Below are 21,503 nucleotides of genomic sequence, written 5' to 3'. Positions count from 1 at the left end.
CCATGCTCTGTGAATTAGTATAAAGAAAACTGAATCTACAAATAATTCTTTCCAGCTGCTTCCTTCTGCTTCCTGTGTATTAGCAGAGGCCAGTAATATTGCTCCAGTTCCCTGTACATCAATGCCATGTAACAATCTTTGAGAATTCTTGGACAGCAGATTAGGTCCTTGCAAACTGCAGGTGGACAAACGTTGTACCCGTCTTCAAAAAGGGAAAAAAATAAGACACAGGTAACTACTGACTAGTCAGCTTGAGGTTGATACCAGGAAAGGCCCTAGAACATTTAATTAAATGGCCAGTGTGTGAATACTTAGAAATGGGTGCTGTGGTGACTAAGACCCAGCATGGGTTTCTAAAAAAAATGAAGGCATGCCAGACAATCTCAATACTTTATACAGAGAGAGTTGTAAACTTGGTGGATCAGTGGAAAGCTGGGGACGTAGTATATCTTGATTTCAGTATGGCTTTTGACAGAGTCCCCCGTGATATTCTTGTGGAGAAGCTGGTAAAATGTGGGCTGGATGAGGTCACTTTTAGGTGGACTTGTAGCTCCTTGACTGACTAATCCCAAAGAGTGCTCATCAATGGCTCCTCATCATCTTGGAAAATAGTGACAAGTAAGAGCTGTTTCTGATGGTAAGAGCTGTTGACAGTGGAATGGGCTCTCTTGGGAGATGGTGGACTCTCCTTCCTTGGAGGTTTTTAAACAGAGGTTGGATGGCCACCTGTTAAGAATGCTTTAGCTGAGACTCCTATATTGCAGGTCGTTGGGCTACATGACCCTGGAAGTCCTTTCCAACTCTACAGTTCTATGATTCTATGTCATATATTTGTTTTACTCTGCTTTTTGGGCAATGATGCAGTTCAGGGGGTACCTAGTTAACATCATCACTTTAGACTTAGATTTTGCAAAGGAGGAGAACCAAGTCAGGAGTCTCTTCTCTTTGGTCCCTTCCAACACTACAGTTTTATGATTTGATGTTGAATTATTTTCCATCTTTGTCAGTCACTAAAATTAAGTCAAGCATGGCAGGCATATGTGGAAAACGACAACTCTGAAGCACAGGACTTGCTACTTAAAGTGTTGAGTCAATTATACAGAGGAACCTAAATTAAAGGACTTCTAGGTTAAGAGCAGCTGACATCCAGAAAAGAACAACAGCAACCAAAATAACCAGAAAATGAACTCTAGGATTTCTCAGAATCCCAGGTCACCATCATGTGCTTCTTCCCCTCACCTAACACTTTTTATTGTGATGGTCTGATTTCAGGCATACTATTATAAAGAGAGAATCATCTCGCCTACAAAGTCAGATATTGCGGAAATACATCTACTTTTGATAATCGGAAGCACTGTTTATTCCTGTGCAATTGCGTTATCGGTAAGTCTCCTCTACCTTTCCTCTCACTTTCTAAGTCTTGAAAATGACTCTTCTTCAATAGACTGATCCTCACTGCAACATTCTATATCTTTTCTGCCACATTATTTTCTGTGCAGCAGCAGCTCTCCCACTCTCCCAAAAACCTGGGAATTGTAGTTTTATGGGGTTTTCTAACTATTCTTTCTAAGACAGGCATGTCCAAAGTCTGTTTCGGGGGTCTAATCTGGCCCGCCGGTCAGTTTAATCTGGCCCCTGTGGCAGTTTATTTCCTGAGGTAAAATCCTAAAAAAAGCTCAACAGCTTCAATCCTAAAGAAAGGTCAACAACTTTGGTTGGCCCTTTGGTCGTCCATCACGCATGTTCACTTCATCAAATCTGGCCCTCTTGAAAAAAGTTTGGACACCCCAGTTCTAAGAGAAGCCCTTAGATTTAAACAGATTGCATGGCTCCATGCTTTACTTGGAACTGTCCCAAGGGTTTTTTAAAAAATACTTTGCATGTCCGTGTGTTAGAAGAAGCAAGAGCTCCTGTCTTTATGTACTTCATTCTGCTGCATTAACTATTTCATCAATGTACTCTAAGGGGAATTGCCTTTTTTAGCCTAAATGGCCTACTGTATGGAGAAGATATAATAATAATAATAATAATAATAATAATAATAATAATAATAATAGTTTTTATTTATAACCCGCCCTCCCCAGCCAAGGCCGGGCTCAGGGCGGCTAACAAGCAATAATAAAAACAAGTTGAATGAATGCAACTTAAAAACAAGATTAAAATACAACATATTGAAACATTAAAATATTAAAATGCAGCCTCATCACAGGAAGAGAAAGGAAAAAGGAAAAAGAAAGAGGGGGAGGGAATCAAACTGGCTCCAAGCCAAAGGCCAAGTGCAACAACTCTGTCCTACAGGCCCTGCAGAAAGAAATCAGATCCTGCAGGGCCCTGGTCTCATGAGGCAGAGCGTTCCGCCAGGCCGGAGCCAGTGTTGAAAAGGCCCTGGGTCTGGTTGAAGCTAATCTAACTTCCTTAGGGCCTGGGACCACTAGGGTGTTGCTATTTGAGGCTCTCCATGGGGCATACCAGGAGAGGTGGTCCCGTAGGTACAAGGGCCCTAGGCTGTGAAGGGCTTTAAAGGTCAAAACCTTTTTTGGTTTTGATATATCACCCCTATCTTACTATCATAGAACTACAATTCCTAAAAGTCCTCTGGAAAAGGGAATTAATATTAGACCAGTTTAAGTCTGTGATACAGATGTATCCATGTGGCTACAACCCTATGCCTCTGGAGTAGCCAACAAGCTGCTCTCTAGATGCTGTTGGAATACAAAAAGTGCTTTATTTCTATGAAAAAGGTGCCGGTACACACCATGCCCCCTATCTCTCCCACCTCCACCCGGCTGCCATGTGCATGCCCACCTGCTTGCTCCCCACCCCTTTGCCTGAGACTGCTTCTGCCACAGCCACCACCACCACTTCCTGCAGTGGCAGGCACAGCCTCCCAGAGGCTCTTTGTCCTCCTACTTCACCGCTTCCCACAGTGGCACTTTGGCGCGACCACTTTTACGATCATCAAAGTGTACCTGGCAATCATAAAAATGTCGCGCTAAAGCGCCTCTGCTATGGTGGGACCTTCTTACAATTGTCAGGCACCTTCCTGGAAGGCATTTTGGCAACTATTCAAATTTAGTCAGGCCACACCTGGAATACTGTGTCCAGTTCCGGGCATCACAATTTAAGAAAGATGTTAACAAGCTGGAATGTGTGCAGAGGAGGGCAACTAGGATGGTCAAGGGTCTAGAAGCCAAGCCTTGTGAGGAACAGTTGAAGGAGCTGGGTATGTATAGCCTGGAAAAGAGGAGACTGAAGGGAGATATGATAGCCATCTTCAAGTATCAGAAGGATGGAGCAAACTTGTTTCTACCTACTTTGGAAGGTAGGACTCAAACCAATGGCTTAAAGTTGCAGGAAAGGAGATTCCAACTAGACAAACAATTTTTTCTTCTTCTGACAGTAAGAGCTGTTTGATAGTGGAACAGTCTCCCTCAGGAGGTTGTGGACTCTCCTTCCTTGGAGGTTTTTAAGCAGAGGTTGGCTGGTCACCTGCCAAGGATGCTTTAGCTGAGATTCCTGCATTGCAGGGGGTTGGACTGGATGACCTTGGGGTCCCTTCCAACTCGTAGATTCTGTGATTCTATGATTCTAACTGTAAAAGGGTCTCACGTCGGGAAGTGGTGGCAGTAGGATGGTGGGGGAAGAGGTGGTACGTACAGCCTCAAAAGAAGCACTGAAGACAACTTACACCATTCCTTACTATTGGCCCCGATAGCTAGGGTCGATGGGAGTTGTAATCTCACTACACATGAAAGGTATTTTGTTGGCCTAACCTGCTACATATGCTTACCTGGGATCAGAAGGGCTAATCTCTGAGTGGATATGTAGAGGATTGCATTTTAAGTCTTAGCTTCAGGTCCTTTTTCATTTAAGAGCCTTGACCCCCGACTGTGGTTGTCTAGACACAAATTCAGTATGCCACGCTTCAAAACCCGCTGTTCATATATGCATTCCTTCTCAAGGAAGGGTGTGAATAAGCCCCAAGATGTCCCTTGTAACTCTATCTTTTAAAAAAAATTACAATTGTTTACTGTTTTGCCCTATGCTCTCTCTGCTTTGATTTGTAATTCAGGTTCTAGGCAAAACTGTCCAAAACAAAGCTCTCTCATTACCCATTTGCTATAACAGGGAACAAAAAATAATAATAAAAAAATCAGATGCCAATTTTCCTCTTTTGACCAAAATTATGAAAATTTATGGAACAGGAGCCCCTCCAGAGTGAATGAAGCCTGTTTTTCGACTACAGCTCCCATCATCACTAGCTAGCAGGACCAGTGGTCCCAAACCAGCTGGAGGCCCTAGTTTGGGAAACACTGTTTTAATGTACTGTTGTAACGCCTAGGGTCCCTCTTTCTTGTCTCTATATTCTTTAGATGTATCTGGCCGATTCTAAGGGGCACAAGTTTCTGCTTCTCGTTGGCTCTGGGATCTGCATCATGACCTGTATCATGTTAACCATGTCACTGGATTTAATGGTTTGTAGTTGGTAGATTTCGAGCTAAGAATCATTAAATAGTTTGTGCTTTGGCCCTGCCTCCCCCTCCATCTTTAATCTGTATCATGCAAAAGCTCCAAAGACAATGTTTAAGTTGGCTGTAGATGTGACAGGACATTTCTTTAAGAATGATAAAAACAAGGCATACGAACAGAGGCATGGACATCCTTCTGATTGGTACATCTGTAGAAGGAGACTTGAGAGAAAAGTTGCATTGGATTTTTAACCTTCAGCTGAATTTTGTATGAAGTCTTTAAGTGAATGAATAAGAACATAGTTTCCCATTGACAGATGTTTCCTGTGAAAGTTACACAAATGTTAGATTCAGAGGCAAGAGAGGCCTCCTTCATTCTATGGGTCAACAGCCAGTGTGGTGTAGTGGTTAAGAGTGGTAGACTCGTAATCTGGTGAACCGGGTTCGCGTCTCCGCTCCTCCACATGCAGCTGCTGGGTGACCTTGTGCCAGTCACACTTCTTTGAAGTCTCTCAGCTCCACTCACCTCACAGAGTGTTTGTTGTGGGGGAGGAAGGGAAAGGAGAATGTTAGCCGCTTTGAGACTCCTTCGGGTAGTAATAAAGCGGGATATCAAATCCAACAGTTCTATGGAACAAACAGTGGTAACTGGAAATATGGGAGCTTACCTCACAAATGTCCCGTTTCGAACGAGACATCCCAGATTGACAGAAGTTCCCCATACTCTAGTTTCACTAGAACGTGGGACCCAAAGACACAGGTTTTTTTGGTCCCACACTGTGGTGCGAGTCAGTTGACTCGCAGCAGAGTGTGGGACAAAAGAACAGAACGGCCGATGTACTTATGGAAGCTGGTGCCACACTTCTGGGATTTAACCCAACAGGGACCCAGGGAGTCTAATAAGGGTTAACCACCGATAGGGGGAGCCCTGTTGATGCACATCAACTAGGAATTTCCCCAGGGTCACCGATAGGGGTCGTGCTATCGGACACCCCCCCCCAGATTCCTTTAATGGAATACCCTTGAAATACGAGGGGTAGGTGATGGCCGCCACCTCCCACCAAATACTCCAATGCCTTACCACCAAATCTTACAAAGTTGTGAGGGTTTGCTACGAGGTAGGCGAAAAGCCAAGTGGCTGGTGCCAATTTGCCAAGTGGAAAAAATTCCTACCAGGCCCCTTCAACAGGCAACCAACTGAGGTCCATAGCAAGGTCAAAGGATAAGGACCTAACCTTAGGGAGGGAGGGAGAACTGCACAAGTGGGAGAAAGGTAAAAGAGAGCGAGAGCCTGGCCGCGGCTTGTTTAAATGGGCTGAGCCATGCCCCCCTTGGCCGAACGGACTGGCTGATATAAAATGACGCAGCCAGGAGCTCCCTGTGACTCAGAGCTACCTAAGCCCTGTCTTCATGGGTCAGGCTCATGATCTACTTGCAAAGTCAACTCCCTGCGAGGAGAATCGGATTTGCAAATTGTGGTCCAACAAAATATGGAGGGCACCACGAGGACTCCACCTGGAAATTTCACTAGCAGCTTGTTCACATTTAAGCTTGATCACACCTACAATCCAAGAATTGCAGAGCTGGAGGGGCCACAAGGGTCATCTCTTCCAACCCCTTGGAATGCAGGAATCTTTTGCCCATTGGGGAATCCATGTTTCCTCCGTTAGAATTTAGCCTCCTTAGTATGCACACAGGCAGATTTTCAGCTGGAGCTGAAGACCAAATCTGACTGTTTTCATTTGTACCAGTAGGTGTTGCCTTTTGCCTTGTCCCCCATCTTCCAGTCTGCAGATTCAAATTTAATTTTTCACAAACAGTGCATGTGTTAAGGAATCAGTTGAGCAGTAGACATGCCTTTTAAAATAAACTGTGTCCAGACTTCCGGAGGCGGCGCCATCGGCAATGGCGGATTCCCTCTAGTCTGGAGGGAGAAGCTCCACGAAAATCGGGTCTTGCCGCTACGGCGAAGCGGGGACCCTCTTGAAAATCACAGGCGGGTGAAGCCTGTGACCGTGGGACTCGGCGGGCACCTTTAGCGTCCCCCCAAATCGCGAGCGAACCCTGTGAGGGGGTCCGCAGCGTAACGGGGAGATTGGCGCGGTGCTGAGAGTCAATTGCTCTTTCCGTGGAGTGAAGCCGTGCAGCTGTTGCCGGAGAGCGCTGACCTTTTTCCTGTGACAATTCGGTTATTAAACAACTACCTGTGAGTAGGTGAAGTTTTAAAGATTGGGATTAAAGGGAAAAAAGGGACTAATTTGGCACTGAAGAAGGAAGGTGTAAACAGGAAGTCCGCCTTCTGCTTTCTGTATATAGTTCAAAGCAAAGACTGTTTAAGCGAAGACCTGGAGGGTTGTGTTTAAAGTCTTAGATCCGAACGTCAAAGCAAAAGAATTTCCTCCCCGAATTGCAGGAGAGGGGAGGGAAGAGAGGAAAGTAATTTATTTGCCTGCAAAAAAAAAAAAAAGACAAGAAGGAGAGAAAAGGGAATAAAGACCAATTAATCCCTGGGAACGGATTGCCAGGTTCGTTAGAACTGTTGTACTGAGAGTCGCACTATTTATGGACAATGTAACTTTTTGACAGCTAGCTCTGCAGGGGAGATACTTGTTAAAGGGCTTCTTTGGACTTGAAACTGTTGCCTATTTTGTTGAAGGGGGATTTGGAAAAGTTGGAAGAGATATTCTATTGCAATATTATTATTGACTGTTACTGTGCCCCCCTAGAGGAACACTGCAATTGTTACAACTACTTGGGGCATTTTCCACTTTCAACTGGCTTGGGAATTTCCACTGCAAAACAAGCTTTGGCCGTGGGACTGACCTTGACTCCCAGACAAAGTGTGATGGATAAAAAAATAACAAGATCGGGTAAGGTCAGATTACAGCAGACCAGTGCAGTTTCCCAGCAGCGTAGAGCATCTGCTTCCGGCCCTCCTGCACCACAGGGGGAAGATCCTGTACAAGCTGGGTCAAAAGGAATGGCCTCTGAAGAGGGATTTACTTCAGTATTAAACAAAATTTATGAAACATTGGAAAAGTTAAGTAAACAGGTTACTGAAGCGACAACTAAAATTGACCAGAACACTTCTAGCATTAACAATTTGGGGCAGAAGTTGAATTCCAATACAGAATCCATTGAAAAACTGCTGCAAGAATCTACTTCTAATCAAAAGACAGCAGAGGAAGCAAGGGAAAAAGCAGCGGCTGTAGAGGAAAAAATAACACCGATATGCAAACAGCTTGGGGACCATCAGTCGCTTTTGTCCATGATTGTACTGAGGGAGAAACAGACTAATCTGAGGATCAGGGCGGTCCCTGAACTTGAAAAAGACAGCCTAAGTGATTTTCTTACACAGGAATTTGCAGGCTTTTGGAACTTGGATGACAAGCAAGACTTTAAGATAGTAAGTGCTTTTAGACTTGAAAGAGGAGGGAGAAAGAACAGGTCGAGAGACTGTTTGATTTCCCTCTGATCAAAAGAGGAGAGAGACAAAATACTGAGTCTGCACTTCCAGAAGACCTTGGAAATAAACGATTCAAGAGTGGAGATATTCAAGGACATTCCGAAATATCTTTTGGACCTTAGGTCTAATTACGGAGATTTAGTGGCCCTTGTTGAGAGGAAACAGAACCATTTTTAGGTGGGAGTTCCCCCAAGGCCTATTCTTTACCTTTAAAGGGAAAAAGTTTAAAATAAGATCAGTGGAAGATAAAGAAAAATTCTTGAGAGAACACGAAGAAGACCTGCAAACAGAAGTTGTAGAAGAGCTAAGAGCTTTAAGACCAGGAGTACTAGACATAGTACCACCACCTTCGGGATTGGACAAGTTAGAAAAAGTGATACCACCGTCAGAACAAGAGGAATTATTGGGAGCAGTTGGAGGAAAGTAGAATAAATATACCATGTCTCTGCAATTATTAAGTTGGAATATCCATGGATTTAACTCCCCGGAGAAGAGGAGGAAAGTTTTTCATTTATTAAAAAAGGAACAATTGGACTTAATTTGTTTACAGGAAACACATGTGATAAGGCTACACAGGAAAGTATTGATTAATAAAAGATTGGGTCAAGAGATTATTTCATCGGATAAGGTTAAAAAGAGAGGAGTTGTTATTTATGCAAAAGAGAGCCTATCACCGAAATTCGTTTTTAAAGATGACCAAGGAAGATTTGTGGCAATCGAAATTCAATCACAAGGAGAAAAATTTTTAATAGTAGGAGTTTATGCACCAAATGAGGGGAAATCTGAATTTTTTAAGAAATTGCATGAGACATTGTTAGACTATATGGATTACAACATTATTATGATGGGAGATATGAATGGAGTGGTATCTAGAAATATGGACAAGTCGCAGAGACAGGTTGTAACTAAAGATGGCAGACTACCAAAAACTTTTTTTGAACTGACTGACAATATGGACTTGATTGACATCTGGAGAATTAAGAACCCCCTAGGAAGAGAGGGAACATTCTTCTCTGAAGCCAAAATGACATGGACAAGAATTGACCAAATATGGATAACTAGAGGACTGGCACCTAAGACTCGAAAAGTGGAAATTTGCCCAAAAACTTGCTCCGACCATAATGCTGTGAAAATGGAGATGAAACTAACACCAATCGGTTCCTTCAGATGGAGGATGAATGACACTCTGTTTAGAGATCAAGAGGTTATCAAGAAGGCCCAAAAAACCTTGAGAGACTATTTTGAAATAAATTTGAATACTATTACTGAAAAAGGAATAATCTGGGACGCAAGTAAAGCAGTTATGAGGGGGTTTCTGATTCAAGAGAATACAATAAAGAAGAGAGCCCAAAATCAGAAAAAAGATAAAATTTTGGAAAAAATAAAAGAGGGTGAGAAGAAACTGAGAGCGAAACCAAAATCACAAGAGATTCTGAGAGACATAAAGTTATATCAAGTGCAATATATGAAGATTATGAATCAGGAAATTGAATGGAAAATCAAACAGTTGTGGACCACCGGTATGAAATTTACGGCATGTAATGCCTTAAGAGGGAATATTATGAAAATGATATACAGGTGGTACATAACACCAGTCAAGCTTGCAAAAATATATCATTTGCCTGATAACAAATGTTGGAAATGTAAAGAAAATGAAGGTACATTCTTTCACCTTTGGTGGACGTGCCCAAAGATTAAGGCTTTCTGGGAGATGATCTATAATGAAATGAAAAAGGTATTTAAATATACCTTTCTGAAGAAACCAGAGGCCTTTCTTTTGGGCATAGTCGGCCAATTGGTGCCAAAGAAGGATAGAACTTTATTCATGTATGCAACAACAGCAGCAATAATACTTATTGCAAAGTATTGGAAGACACAAGATTTACCCACCCTGGAAGAGTGGCAGATGAAGGTGATGGACTATATGGAATTGGCAGAAATGACTGGCAGAATCCGAGACCTGGGAGAAGAGTTGGTGGAAGAAGATTGGAAGAAATTTAAAGACTATCTGCAGAAACACTGTAAAATTAATGAATGTTAAAATGATGTTGGATTGAAAATAAGTGGTATTAGCAACAAAGTTAATAAGAATATGCAAAAATGGATTGATAATGGATGAAAATATAGAGTTATAATATGTTAAGAATAGAGTTAAGATAAATGAAAGAGGGTAAGGATTTGCTGAATCGATTATGTAAATAGGAATACAAAAAGGGGAGGTGAGAGGAGGTCAAGGAAACAAGCAAATGAGCTTAAAGACATCAAAAAATCGATTTGTTTTTTAATTTTTCTTACCTATTTGCTTTTTGTATTTTGTATTTTATTTCTTTTTTCTTTTTTATGTATTTTTGTATCTTATGTATTTTTTTCTTATTTTTTTCTTTTTTATGCTTTCTTTTTATTCTGTAAACCTCTGTTTTTTGTAAAACTTTAATAAATATTTTATATATAAAAAAAATAAACTGTGTCCAAAGCACACATCCAGGAATTCCCAAGTCAATATAACCTTTGCATGGGCACCTTTTGTTTTATTTTCAATCTTAAAATTAAAAAAATAGGCAAAATAGGCATTTCCCGTTCTAACACAGGAAGATGGTTCTGGTGGAAATCAATAGAGTCATATAATTTGAAATCAGCAGGAAAGCATTAATCAGGAAAATCTGGAGAAATACAGTGGTACCTCTGGTTACGAACTTAATTCGTTCCAGAGGTCCGTTCTTAACCTTGAATCTGTTCTTAACCTGAAGTACCACTTTGACTAATGGGGCCTCCCACTGTTGCCACACCGCCACCGTGCAATTCCTGTTCTCATCCTGAGGTAAAGTTCTTAACCCGAGGTACTACTTCCGGGTTAGCAGAGTCTGTAACCCGAAGTGTTTGTAACCCGAGGTACCACTGTAATTGTTTTTGTGTATTTAATTGTTGTTGTTGTTTTAAAACATAAGAAGACAAAAATATACTGCTGTAGAGATTTTCAAAAATAGGCACTACCCAAAATAAAACTGGCACCATGATGGTGCAAGGTGCATGGGAAGGATAGTAGTCAGAATGGATGCTTCATCTCATAGGTAAAAAGAGAGAGGAAATGTGCCCATTATCTTAAGTTTTTCAAAACTTATTCGGTTCACCTTGAATTGGCGGGCGAGGGGGGAGGGAATCCAGATGTTCAGGGAGGAAACTCATGGAAAATGAGCTGGTGGACAATCCTACCTTAATTGGAACACAAACATTTTGAATGCACATTAAACTCAGCTGTGGACAATAAACACGACCTGCTTTCTCCAACAGAAATATATCCCATATATGGTGCTTGTAAGAAAAGTTTTGGAAAACATATTCATCTTTGGACATGGTATAGGGTCAGGTAAGTGCTTAGATGATATTATTATTATTATTATTTGTTGTTGTTGTTGTTGTTGTTGTTGTTGTTGTTGTTGTTTAGTCGTTTAGTCGTGTCCGACTCTTCGTGACCCCATGGACCAGAGCACACCAGGCACTCCTGTCTTCCACTGCCTCCTGCAGTTTAGTCAAACTCATGCTGGTAGCTTCAAGAACACTGTCCAACCATCTCATCCACTGTCGTCCCCTTTTCCTTGTGCCCTCCATCTTTCCCAACATCAGGGTCTTTTCCAGGGAGTCTTCTCATGAGGTGGCCAAAATTATTATTATTATTATTATTATTATTATTATTATTATTATTATTACTACTACTACTACTACTACTACTACTACTACACCACCCTTCATCCATAGATCTCAAGGTGGTTCACAACATAAAGTGGGAGAAGCAACAAGAGGAACAGCCATTTTAGATCTGGTCCTAACCAATGTTGATGACCTGGTTAGTGGGGTAGAAGTGGAAGGATCATTAGGCGCGAGTGATCATGCTCTTCTGAAGTTTACTATACAGCGGAAAGGAGCAGCCAAGCATACTAGGACTCAATTTCTCGACTTTAAGAAAGCCGACTTCATAAAACTTAGGGAAGTGCTTGGTGAGATCCCATGGACAGTAATACTAAAAGGAAAGGGAGTTCATGATGGCTGGGAGTTTGTTAAGAGGGAGATAGTAAAAGCACAACTTCAGGCAATACCAATGAGACGGAAACATGGAAGGTGCCTAAAGAAGCCAGGGTGGCTATCTAAAGAACTTTTAACTGAGTTAAGATTAAAAAAGGATGTGTACAAAAAATGGAAAAGGGGGGAAACCACCAAAGAGGAATTCAAACAAATAGCCAGCACGTGTAGACACAAAGTCAGAAAAGCTAAAGCACAGAATGAACTCAGGCTTGCTAGAGAGGTTAAAAGCAACAAAAAAGGCTTTTATGGGTATGTTCGTAGCAAAAGGAAGAACAAAGAAACAGTGGGGTCACTCAGAGGAGAAGATGGTGAAATGCAAACAGGGGACACAGAAAGGGCTGAACTCCTCAATGCCTTCTTTGCCTCAGTCTTCTCCGATAAAGAAAACAATGCCCGACCTGAAGAATTTGGAGCAAATGATTCAGCAGAGGAAACACAGCCCAGAATAACTAAGGAGATAGTACAAGAATACTTGGCTAGTCTAGATGTATTCAAGTCTCCAGGGCCAGATGAACTGCATCCAAGAGTATTAAAAGAACTGGCAGATGTGATCTCAGAACCACTGGCAGTCATCTTTGAGAATTCCTGGAGAACAGGCGAAGTCCCGGCAGACTGGAAGAGGGCAAATGTTGTCCCTATTTTCAAAAAGGGGAAAAGAGAGGACCCAAATAATTACCGCCCAGTCAGTCTGACATCAATACCAGGGAAGATTCTGGAGCAGATCATTAAGCAAACAGTCTGTGAGCACCTAGAAAGGAATGCTGTGATCACCAATAGTCAGCATGGATTTCTGAAAAATAAGTCATGTCAGACTAACCTGATCTCGTTTTTTGACAGAATTACAAGCCTGGTAGATGAAGGGAACACAGTGGATGTAGCCTACCTTGATTTCAGCAAGGCATTTGACAAGGTGCCCCATGATATTCTTGTAAAGAAGCTGGTAAAATGCGGTCTTGACTATGCTACCACTCAGTGGATTTGTAACTGGCTGACTGACCGAACCCAAAGGGTGCTCATCAATGGTTCCTCTTCATCCTGGAGAAGAGTGACTAGTGGAGTGCCACAGGGTTCTGTCTTGGGCCCGGTCTTATTCAACATCTTTATCAACGACTTGGATGATGGACTCAAGGGCATCCTGATCAAATTTGCAGATGACACCAAACTGGGAGGGGTGGCTAACACCCCAGAGGACAGGATCATACTTCAAAACGACCTTGACAGATTAGAGAACTGGGCCAAAACAAACAAGATGAATTTTAACAGGGAGAAATGTAAAGTATTGCACTTGGGCAAAAAAAAATGAGAGGCACAAATACAAGATGGGTGACACCTGGCTTGAGAGCAGTACATGTGAAAAGGATCTAGGAGTCTTGGTTGACCACAAACTTGACATGAGCCAACAGTGTGACGCGGCAGCTAAAAAAGCCAATGCAATTCTGGGCTGCATCAATAGGAGTATAGCATCTAGATCAAGGGAAGTAATAGTGCCACTGTATTCTGCTCTGGTCAGACCTCACCTGGAGTACTGTGTCCAGTTCTGGGCACCACAGTTCAAGAAGGACATTGACAAACTGGAACGTGTCCAGAGGAGGGCAACCAAAATGGTCAAAGGTCTGGAAACGATGCCTTATGAGGAACGGCTAAGGGAGCTGGGCATGTTTAGCCTGGAGAAGAGGCGATTAAGGGGTGATATGATAGCCATGTTCAAATATATAAAAGGATGTCACATAGAGGAGGGAGAAAGGTTGTTTTCTGCTGCTCCAGAGAAGCGGACACGGAGCAATGGATCCAAACTACAAGAAAGAAGATTCCACCTAAACATTAGGAAGAACTTCCTGACAGTAAGAGCTGTTCGACACTGGAATTTGCTGCCAAGGAGTGTGGTGGAGTCTCCTTCTTTGGAGGTCTTTAAGCAGAGGCTTGACAACCATATGTCAGGAGTGCTCTGATGGTGTTTCCTGCTTGGCAGGGGGTTGGACTCGATGGCCCTTGTGGTCTCTTCCAACTCTATGATTCTATGATTCTATGATTCTATAAAAATACAAGATAAAAACATAATATGCACAACATATGTTAAACACATTTAAAAGGCTATAGGATGTTAATCAGCCAAAGGCCTCATTGAAGAGGAATGTTTTTTCCCTGGAAACTAGAACTTGGGTGTCATTCTTCAAGAAACATTTCCGCTTTCAGTGTTCCAACATAGGTTACTTATATTTTTAAGTTCAATGTTCAGGAATGCATGGAGGCTCTGAATACTGAATATTACTGCAAAAGCTGAAAAATGCAGGTTATACATAGTTCCATAAACAAGTTGTTTCAAAACCTGTGCAATCCAGGGAAAGCATTCGGTCAGGAGACAAAAGTGCTAAGTGACTAACAATGCTGTAAAGGCAGATATGGTGCTTGTTGTGCTAGAAGGACAGGTTTGCTTATTTATGGTCTTTGCATTGTGTTCTTTAGATGATATGAAAGATATGAATGCAGTAGATAATCTAGTGAGTCAAATAAAATAAAATAAAAGTGGTATTCAATGCCCTAAATCATTTCTGTCTACCAAGGTTCTATTTCATCTGTAATTGTGGTAGAGCTGTTCCTTCAGTCATCCCGGGCCTCAGCATTTGCGATTGCAGGATTTGTGCATTGGCTCAGTAGGTTTCTTATAGAATTCATATTCTTTTACATTGAGGTGAGTCGTTTTGAATTTCCGTTTGGTCGTAAGTGCGGTAAAAAAAGCTCAGCCCCTTATCGCACCATTATTGTTTCCCCAAACCCACAAATGAAGCCATACCCTTGAAGTTATTTATTTGCCATTATTTCTACCCTTTCCCCAATCCAGCCAGTGTGTTTTGTTAAAGTTGAATGTTAAATCATCTCAGGAATCTGCATATTTTCCAATCAGGTTCATTGCAGTAATGGGGAAACTCTGCCCTTCCAGATGTTGCTGGACTGCACCTCCCAACATCCCTGGGTACACCATCCTGAGATCATCATCATCATCATCATCATCATCATCATCATCATCATCCCCTGCCCATCTGACTGGGTTGCCCCAGCCACTCTGGGTGGCTGGTATATTAATTAAATTAATAATAATATCCATGCGAACACCAGCACCATCCGCTCTGCCACGAATTGTTTAGTCATAGGAAAGAGATATATTCTGCTGGAAGTGGCACAGAGTGGCTGGGGAAACCCAGATGGGTGGTGTATAAATAATAAAATTATTTATTTAAGGAGAGCAACTCTGCAGATGCTTCTCCAGAGGAGGACCTGCCTGTAATCTCTGCCTGCATTATTGACCCACACAGTCAAACTCTTTCACGCGCTCTTTCAGTGTCCCGGACAGAGCCCATGGTGCCTCCTAAGACAAGAAAGCCAGAGCTGGCTTCTTTGGGTGGAATTGCCGATGGACTTGTAGCAAGCAAGCAGGAAGGAGCCAACCCTGAATGCGCACAATAACGTAGAGCAAAACAGAGATAGGTCAACCTGGGTTAGGTGGGTGGGGAGCTGGTCCAAAATGCACAACTGATCTTAAACTGCCACTTGTGGCAAATTTCTGGAGGTCTGGTCTTGAGCTCCTTGAAGGGTAAACTCCAAAAGAATTTGTGTGTGACAAATAAATAACCAAGATTCTGTTTCTTTCTTTCCTTCCTCCTTCCTTCTGCCCCCTTTTTGTTCCATCTCTAGGCAAGTATGGGAGCCTATATCTTCCTTCTCTTCTGGCCTGTCTCTGTAGCTACCTTTTTCGTTATCTTCAGGATTATACCAGAAACAAAAATGAAGGCCTTTGTACAGATCAGGAGATCCATGCTGATCCCGAAGCCCAGGAAGAAACATACCAAGAAGAGGAACATCAAGTAAAAACTCAGGAAGCATCCTATGCAGTTTATTTCGTTGTTTGTGTATATATTAAATAGCTTTTTTAAATAAATGAAATTATTCAAAGAGCTGTTACTGTTATTCCTTCACTGTCTGAAACTGTAATCATTTTGATAAATAATGATGATAGTAGTCTGTGCTTTATTTAAAGAAAAATTTAGTCAAGGTGGTGGGGGAAATGAGAAGAGAAGACAGTTCTGAGATACAGGACTCACTGCTTAAAGTGTTGAGACAATTATAGAGGTGAAACTAAAGGTAAATATTTTCTAGACGGAGAGCAGCTGACATCCAAGTTTAAGCGCAGAATTTAAAAGCAGAAAGAGAACTGACCAGATTCTTCAAGGGCTCAGAACCCTGCCAGTTCTTCAATTCATCTAATAATTTTTATTATGTTTGTCTGATTTCAGGCTGCTATTATATGGAGAGACTCTATTGGTTGACAGGGCCGAAACTGGAGATAGTTCAGCTGGGTTTGATAAGCTCTACCATTATTTATGGGACACTGGTGGCACTATGGGTTAAACCACAGAGCCTAGGACTTGCTGATCAGAAGGTCGGCGGTTTGAATCCCCATGATGGGGTGAGCTCCCATTGCTCGGTCCCTGCTCCTGCCAACCTAGCAGTTCGAAAGAACGTCAGTATGCAAGTAGATAAATAGGTACCGCTCTGGCGGGAAGGTAAATGGCGTTTCCATGCGCTGCTCTGGTTCGCCAGAAGTAGCTTAGTCATGCTGGCCACATGACCCAGAAGCTGTACGCCGGCCAATAAAGCGAGATGAGCGCCGCAACCCCAGAGTCGGTCATGACTGGACCTAATGGTCAGGGGTCCCTTACAAAGTGAGGCTGCCTATAACACTGCCTGTTACCTTCTGAAGAACTTGTTACGATATTGAAGCAATGCGGCTGCAAAGTGCTAGCTCGAAAAGTAAACATGATGGGAATGTTGGGAATGTCCGTGGGAAACAGAGGGACAGTCATTTCACAGTGCGAAGCACCGGAATTAGCTCAGAGTGTAATATGAGCTGTACAGGAAGTACAGGAAGTGTTTGCCACTACACTGCTGGAGTTTGAAGAGAGCAGTCATGTTTTTTGTAACGCTGCAAAGACAGAAATAAAGGCATGTAAATACATTTCTGTCTATCTCTTTCCCCTGCCTGGGGGGGGGCAGGAAAGAGGGGGGGGGTGTTCTTCCCACGTTTGAGAAGAATCGCCGATCGAGACCTTGCCTGCGCTTGCTGGGGAATGCAGCCAGGGAGGTCAACAGGGAATCAAGCCGGGTGCCTGGGATTGTTGCCAGTTTCTCATGATATGGGCTTGAATTTCCCGACAGAACTTTGGAGCATCAGTGTAATGTGAACATTGGGTTAAATTGCACAGTCTTTGGGCTCATTTTTGAGTTAGCACATCTCTTCACACAGCTGGATGTTCTGAGATAAGAGGCCAGGTGCACTGGGTTACCATAGCAACAGAGTAGAGGTCAAGAGTATGACTTTGCCAAGTCAATTCACTCTCCCGTTGGTTCCTTACTTGCCTTTTCTCCAAATTAATCCCCTGCTCCAGTATTGAGCTGTTTCCTTTTGGCGCAGTTACTTTGGCAGCTGTTTCATTGTGGTTGGCCTTTTCTGCACGATTTCTGACTCTACAATATTGTTTTCATGCTGTGGTGGCCAGGTCTGTACATGGTATTGCAAGTTTGCTTGCTCCACAGGTTTGTCTAATGGCCTTATGATATTGGCAGTTTTAATGTCAATCCCTTCCTGGTAATCCCTAACAGAGAGAATTCACCTTTTTTACAACTGCCACATGTTGGGACAGCATTTTCATTGAGCTGTCCACCATGACCCCAAGTGCTCTTCCATGGTCAGTCACAGACTTTGATGAGTTCAGCCCCTGTTAGTGTTTCCCAAACTTGGGTCTCTAGCTACAACTCCCATCAACCCTACCTAGCAGGACCAGAGGTTAGGGAAGATGGAAATTGTAGTCCAAAAACAGCTGGAGAACCATGTTTGGGAAACGCTGGGGTTTATATTAAATTAGATGGGGAAATTGCCCCAATATGCATCATTTATACTTGCTTTATACTGACACATCGTCATTGTCGTCGTCATCACCATCATCCGATCAGAAGGAATTACATTTTGTGAAAGCAAGCTGATACCACTTCAGCAAGATTTGCTCATCTGTATGCTTGGTAATCTTATATTTATTTATTTATTTATTTTAAAAAAATGAATTTCATTAGCTGTCCAGGAAGAAACATAAGTCAACCAGTGAGTAATTCATCAGATCTCCCAGCCTTATCTTTGTTTTCTCTAGATGTTTATCGCTGATTCTAAAGGGCACAGGTTTCTTCTGCTCACTGACTTTGGGATCTACAGCATTTTCACTGTTCTGTTAACCATGACACTGGAACTGCAGGTTTGTGATTGATGGCATTTAGAGTTGAGAATGACTTTGACCTTGTTCTCCCTCTCCCTGCCATCCTACCCATAATATGTACTACAGTAGGTAACAGCTCCAAAGTCCATGGAAAAGTTGGCTGTAGCTACCACACACCATTTATTTCTTTTACTTTTCTGTTTCTAAATTATGCACATGAACTTAGGTTAATTTAAATGGATGTGCTTCCTAAGTGAGAAAAAAGTTAGTTTTGATTTTAACATTCAACTGAACTGAACCTTATTTTTTTGCCTCTCCTAGAGAACTAGTGCAATACTTGTTACTGATATCAATGTAGTTTCTGAGTCTTGCTGTTGTTTTTCATTTTCATTTTATTTTGCTTATGGCTGAGACCGTAACTTCATTATTTTATCAAACTATCAGGGATGCAGTTTGGGGTCTTTATTTTTTGTTGGAAATGTCTATATGATATTGCTAAGGTTTAGCTCCTTCGTGGATCACTGCCTTGTCATGGAGAAGGGGCTTGAATAACTCAGAGAAGCTATGAGCTATGCCGTGCAGGGCCACCCAAGACGGACAGGTCATAGTGGAGAGTTTTGACTAAACCTGATCCACCTGGAGCAGGAACTGGCAAGCCACTCCAGTATCCCTGCCAAGAAAACTCCATGGACAAAAACAACAGGCATATAAAAGTTATGATGCTAGAAGATGAGCCCCTCAGGTTGGAAGGCATCCAACATGCTACCGAGGAAGAGCAGAGGACAATTATAAAGAGATTCAGAGCTGATGAAGTGGCTGGGCCAAAGCCGAAAGGTCGCTCAGTTGTGGATATGCTTGGAAGCGAAAGGAAAGTCCAATGCTGTAAAGAAAAATATTGCATAGGAACCTGGAATGTAAGAACCATGAACCTTGGTAAGCTGGATGTGGTCGAAAATGAGATGGCAACTATAAATATTGACATCCTGGGCATCAGTGAACTAAAATGGATGGGAATGGGAGAATTCAGTTCAGATGACCATCATATCTACTACTGTGGGCAAGAATCCCATAAAAGAAATGGAGCGGCCTTCATCAACAAAAGAGTGGTGAAAGCTGTACTGGGATGCAGTCTTAAAAATGACAGAATGATCCTTTTAACATCACAGTAATTGAAATGATGAATAAAGTCGTAGTCATTCAAAATATCAGAAAATATCAAAAATCATTCATCAAAACGACTAATACAATTCACAGGGTCTCACAGGGAAGGACTTGTACAGTAGCAAACTACACTGAGAATTCTCAAACATCAAGAAATAACACTATTCTGTCCTAATGGTTTTTACAGATATATATGTATGTATGCATTTATATGGATTCTACCTCAATGATACAATTTACATAAATGGCAAAAAAAGGCCACCAAAGAAAAGTAGCCTGTGTTGATTTTGCCTCAGCTCCACGGCAACCTTCTCAAAATGGCTTCCACAGCAAATCATTCATGAAAATGAAATCCACAGGTCCACTATAACATAACATACATAACATATATAACATAACATAACATAACCAGACAATGAAGTTAAAGTTTTCAGAAACACATTTTAATTTTTTAAGGGAAACATCAACTGTTCTCAAGGGCGTAAGGTAAAAAAAGGTAAAAGACCCCTGGATAGTGAAGTCCAGTCAAAGACGACTATGGGGTTGCGGCGCTCATCTCCCTTTCAGGCCGAGGGAGCTGGTGTTTGCCCACAGACAGTTTTCCGGGTCATGTGGCCAGCATGACTAAACCACTACTGGAGCATGGAGGACCGTGACGAGTGCCAGAGCGCATGGAAATGCTGTTTACCTTCCCGCCACAGCGGTACCTATTTATTGACTTGCCCTGCTGTGCTGGCAAACTGCTAGGTTGGCAGGAGCTGGGACCGAGCAACGGGAGCTCATCCCATCATGGGGATTTGAACCGCTGTCCTTTCGATCAGCAAGCCCAAGAGGCTCAGTGGTTTAGACCACAGCGCCACCCGCGTCCCTTCTCAAGGGTGTAGGGCCTTACAGAAAAGGAGGTATCCTAACTGTACTGAGGTAAATCATTTTTCTCTTTTTACAATGGACTAACTGCCCATGATTGTTGCTGCTCATCATTGTGGCTGCACACAAACACGCACACACATATGGTACAATCTTTTATTTAATGGCAGCAGAATGAGTGAATGAAACTTTATTTGCGTCAGCCATCAGCCATAGCAACAAAAGAACATTGCGGTATAAACAAGAAAACAAACAATGATCACACCCCATCATAGCAAAGCAAAAGTTTATAGGCTTATAGGCAAAAGCTAAACAGAAAAGCAAATATCTCCATCTATGAAGGACCATACCCTGTCCAAATTTCAGCAACACAGGATTCACACTGGTTTGCACTGATTATTCAAGGGATGGGTGCAAGCAAAGGTTGTATAATTGGCTAATAACATTTCTAATTCCTAGACTGATAAAAGATTATAAAGCAGGTGTATTTTTTTACAAAAAGATCTTCAACACTTCATCCTTTTTTCTTTAATTTTATTCAATCAGGAAGCCTTGACACAGTACATTGCAACTTTCCTAACCATGAAATGTTCCATCAGGTATCTTCTGCCCCTCTTTTTAAGTACAAAATGTGCTCTCAGCACATGGTGTTGACTGTAATGTACTTTTTGTATTTCCGTGTTACAGGAAAATGGCATCTATATGAATGTATGAAATGTGAATAAAAATCTAATGCAGAGGCTTATAATTTCTTATTTTATGCTCGTAACTATTATGTACTTAACTAATACCTGGGGACAAGCCATATATACAATTTGTTTATTAAGGGCACTAAATTTTGCTTCTAAAAGCAAAATTTCAGAAAGATACTTGCATTAATTTTCCCAGTATGGGTAACCAGTATGGTTTGGGGATCACTTGCATTTTCCGTTTTTGTTTTTTGTTTTTTGGTTTTTTTACTATTTGGAAATTCCTAAAAATGGCTGTGGCATGCTATTTCTAAGAGAAGTGAACAAACTTTTCAGACATGGTAACCATTTTACACTGGTTTTAAACCAATAGGTCCAGTGACTCTTGTCTTGGACACGCTTACATTTAGATTTCAAGGTGGAAACATAAAAAAAAAAAAACAGGTGAAGAAATTTGCAAGCAAGTTTTTCCCTTTTGATGGCAATGAATCCTGCCAGAATTCCAGAGAATAAC

The 21,503-nt window shown here is 42.0% G+C and overlaps 1 protein-coding gene across 1 annotated transcript; it reads left to right on the top strand.

Annotated features, from left to right (window-relative positions):
- Positions 1-317: 317 nt before the first annotated feature.
- LOC310767362 (solute carrier family 2, facilitated glucose transporter member 4-like) lies at positions 318-15,962 on the top strand (the record flags this gene model as incomplete). Its single annotated transcript, XM_083624232.1, has 6 exons — positions 318-506; positions 1,273-1,383; positions 4,374-4,475; positions 11,224-11,299; positions 14,574-14,701; positions 15,703-15,962. The coding sequence occupies 6 exons, from the start codon at positions 318-320 to the stop codon at positions 15,874-15,876; spliced, it is 780 nt and encodes a 259-aa protein (XP_083480358.1). The 3' UTR covers positions 15,877-15,962.
- Positions 15,963-21,503: the final 5,541 nt, after the last annotated feature.

The sequence above is a fragment of the Podarcis filfolensis genome (genome assembly GCF_964270895.1).
Source record: "Podarcis filfolensis genome assembly, chromosome: 7".
In the NCBI taxonomy this organism is placed as follows: Eukaryota; Metazoa; Chordata; class Lepidosauria; order Squamata; family Lacertidae; genus Podarcis; species Podarcis filfolensis.
Note: the sequence above shows the minus strand (reverse complement) of the source record. Positions and strands in the feature narration are given on the sequence as shown.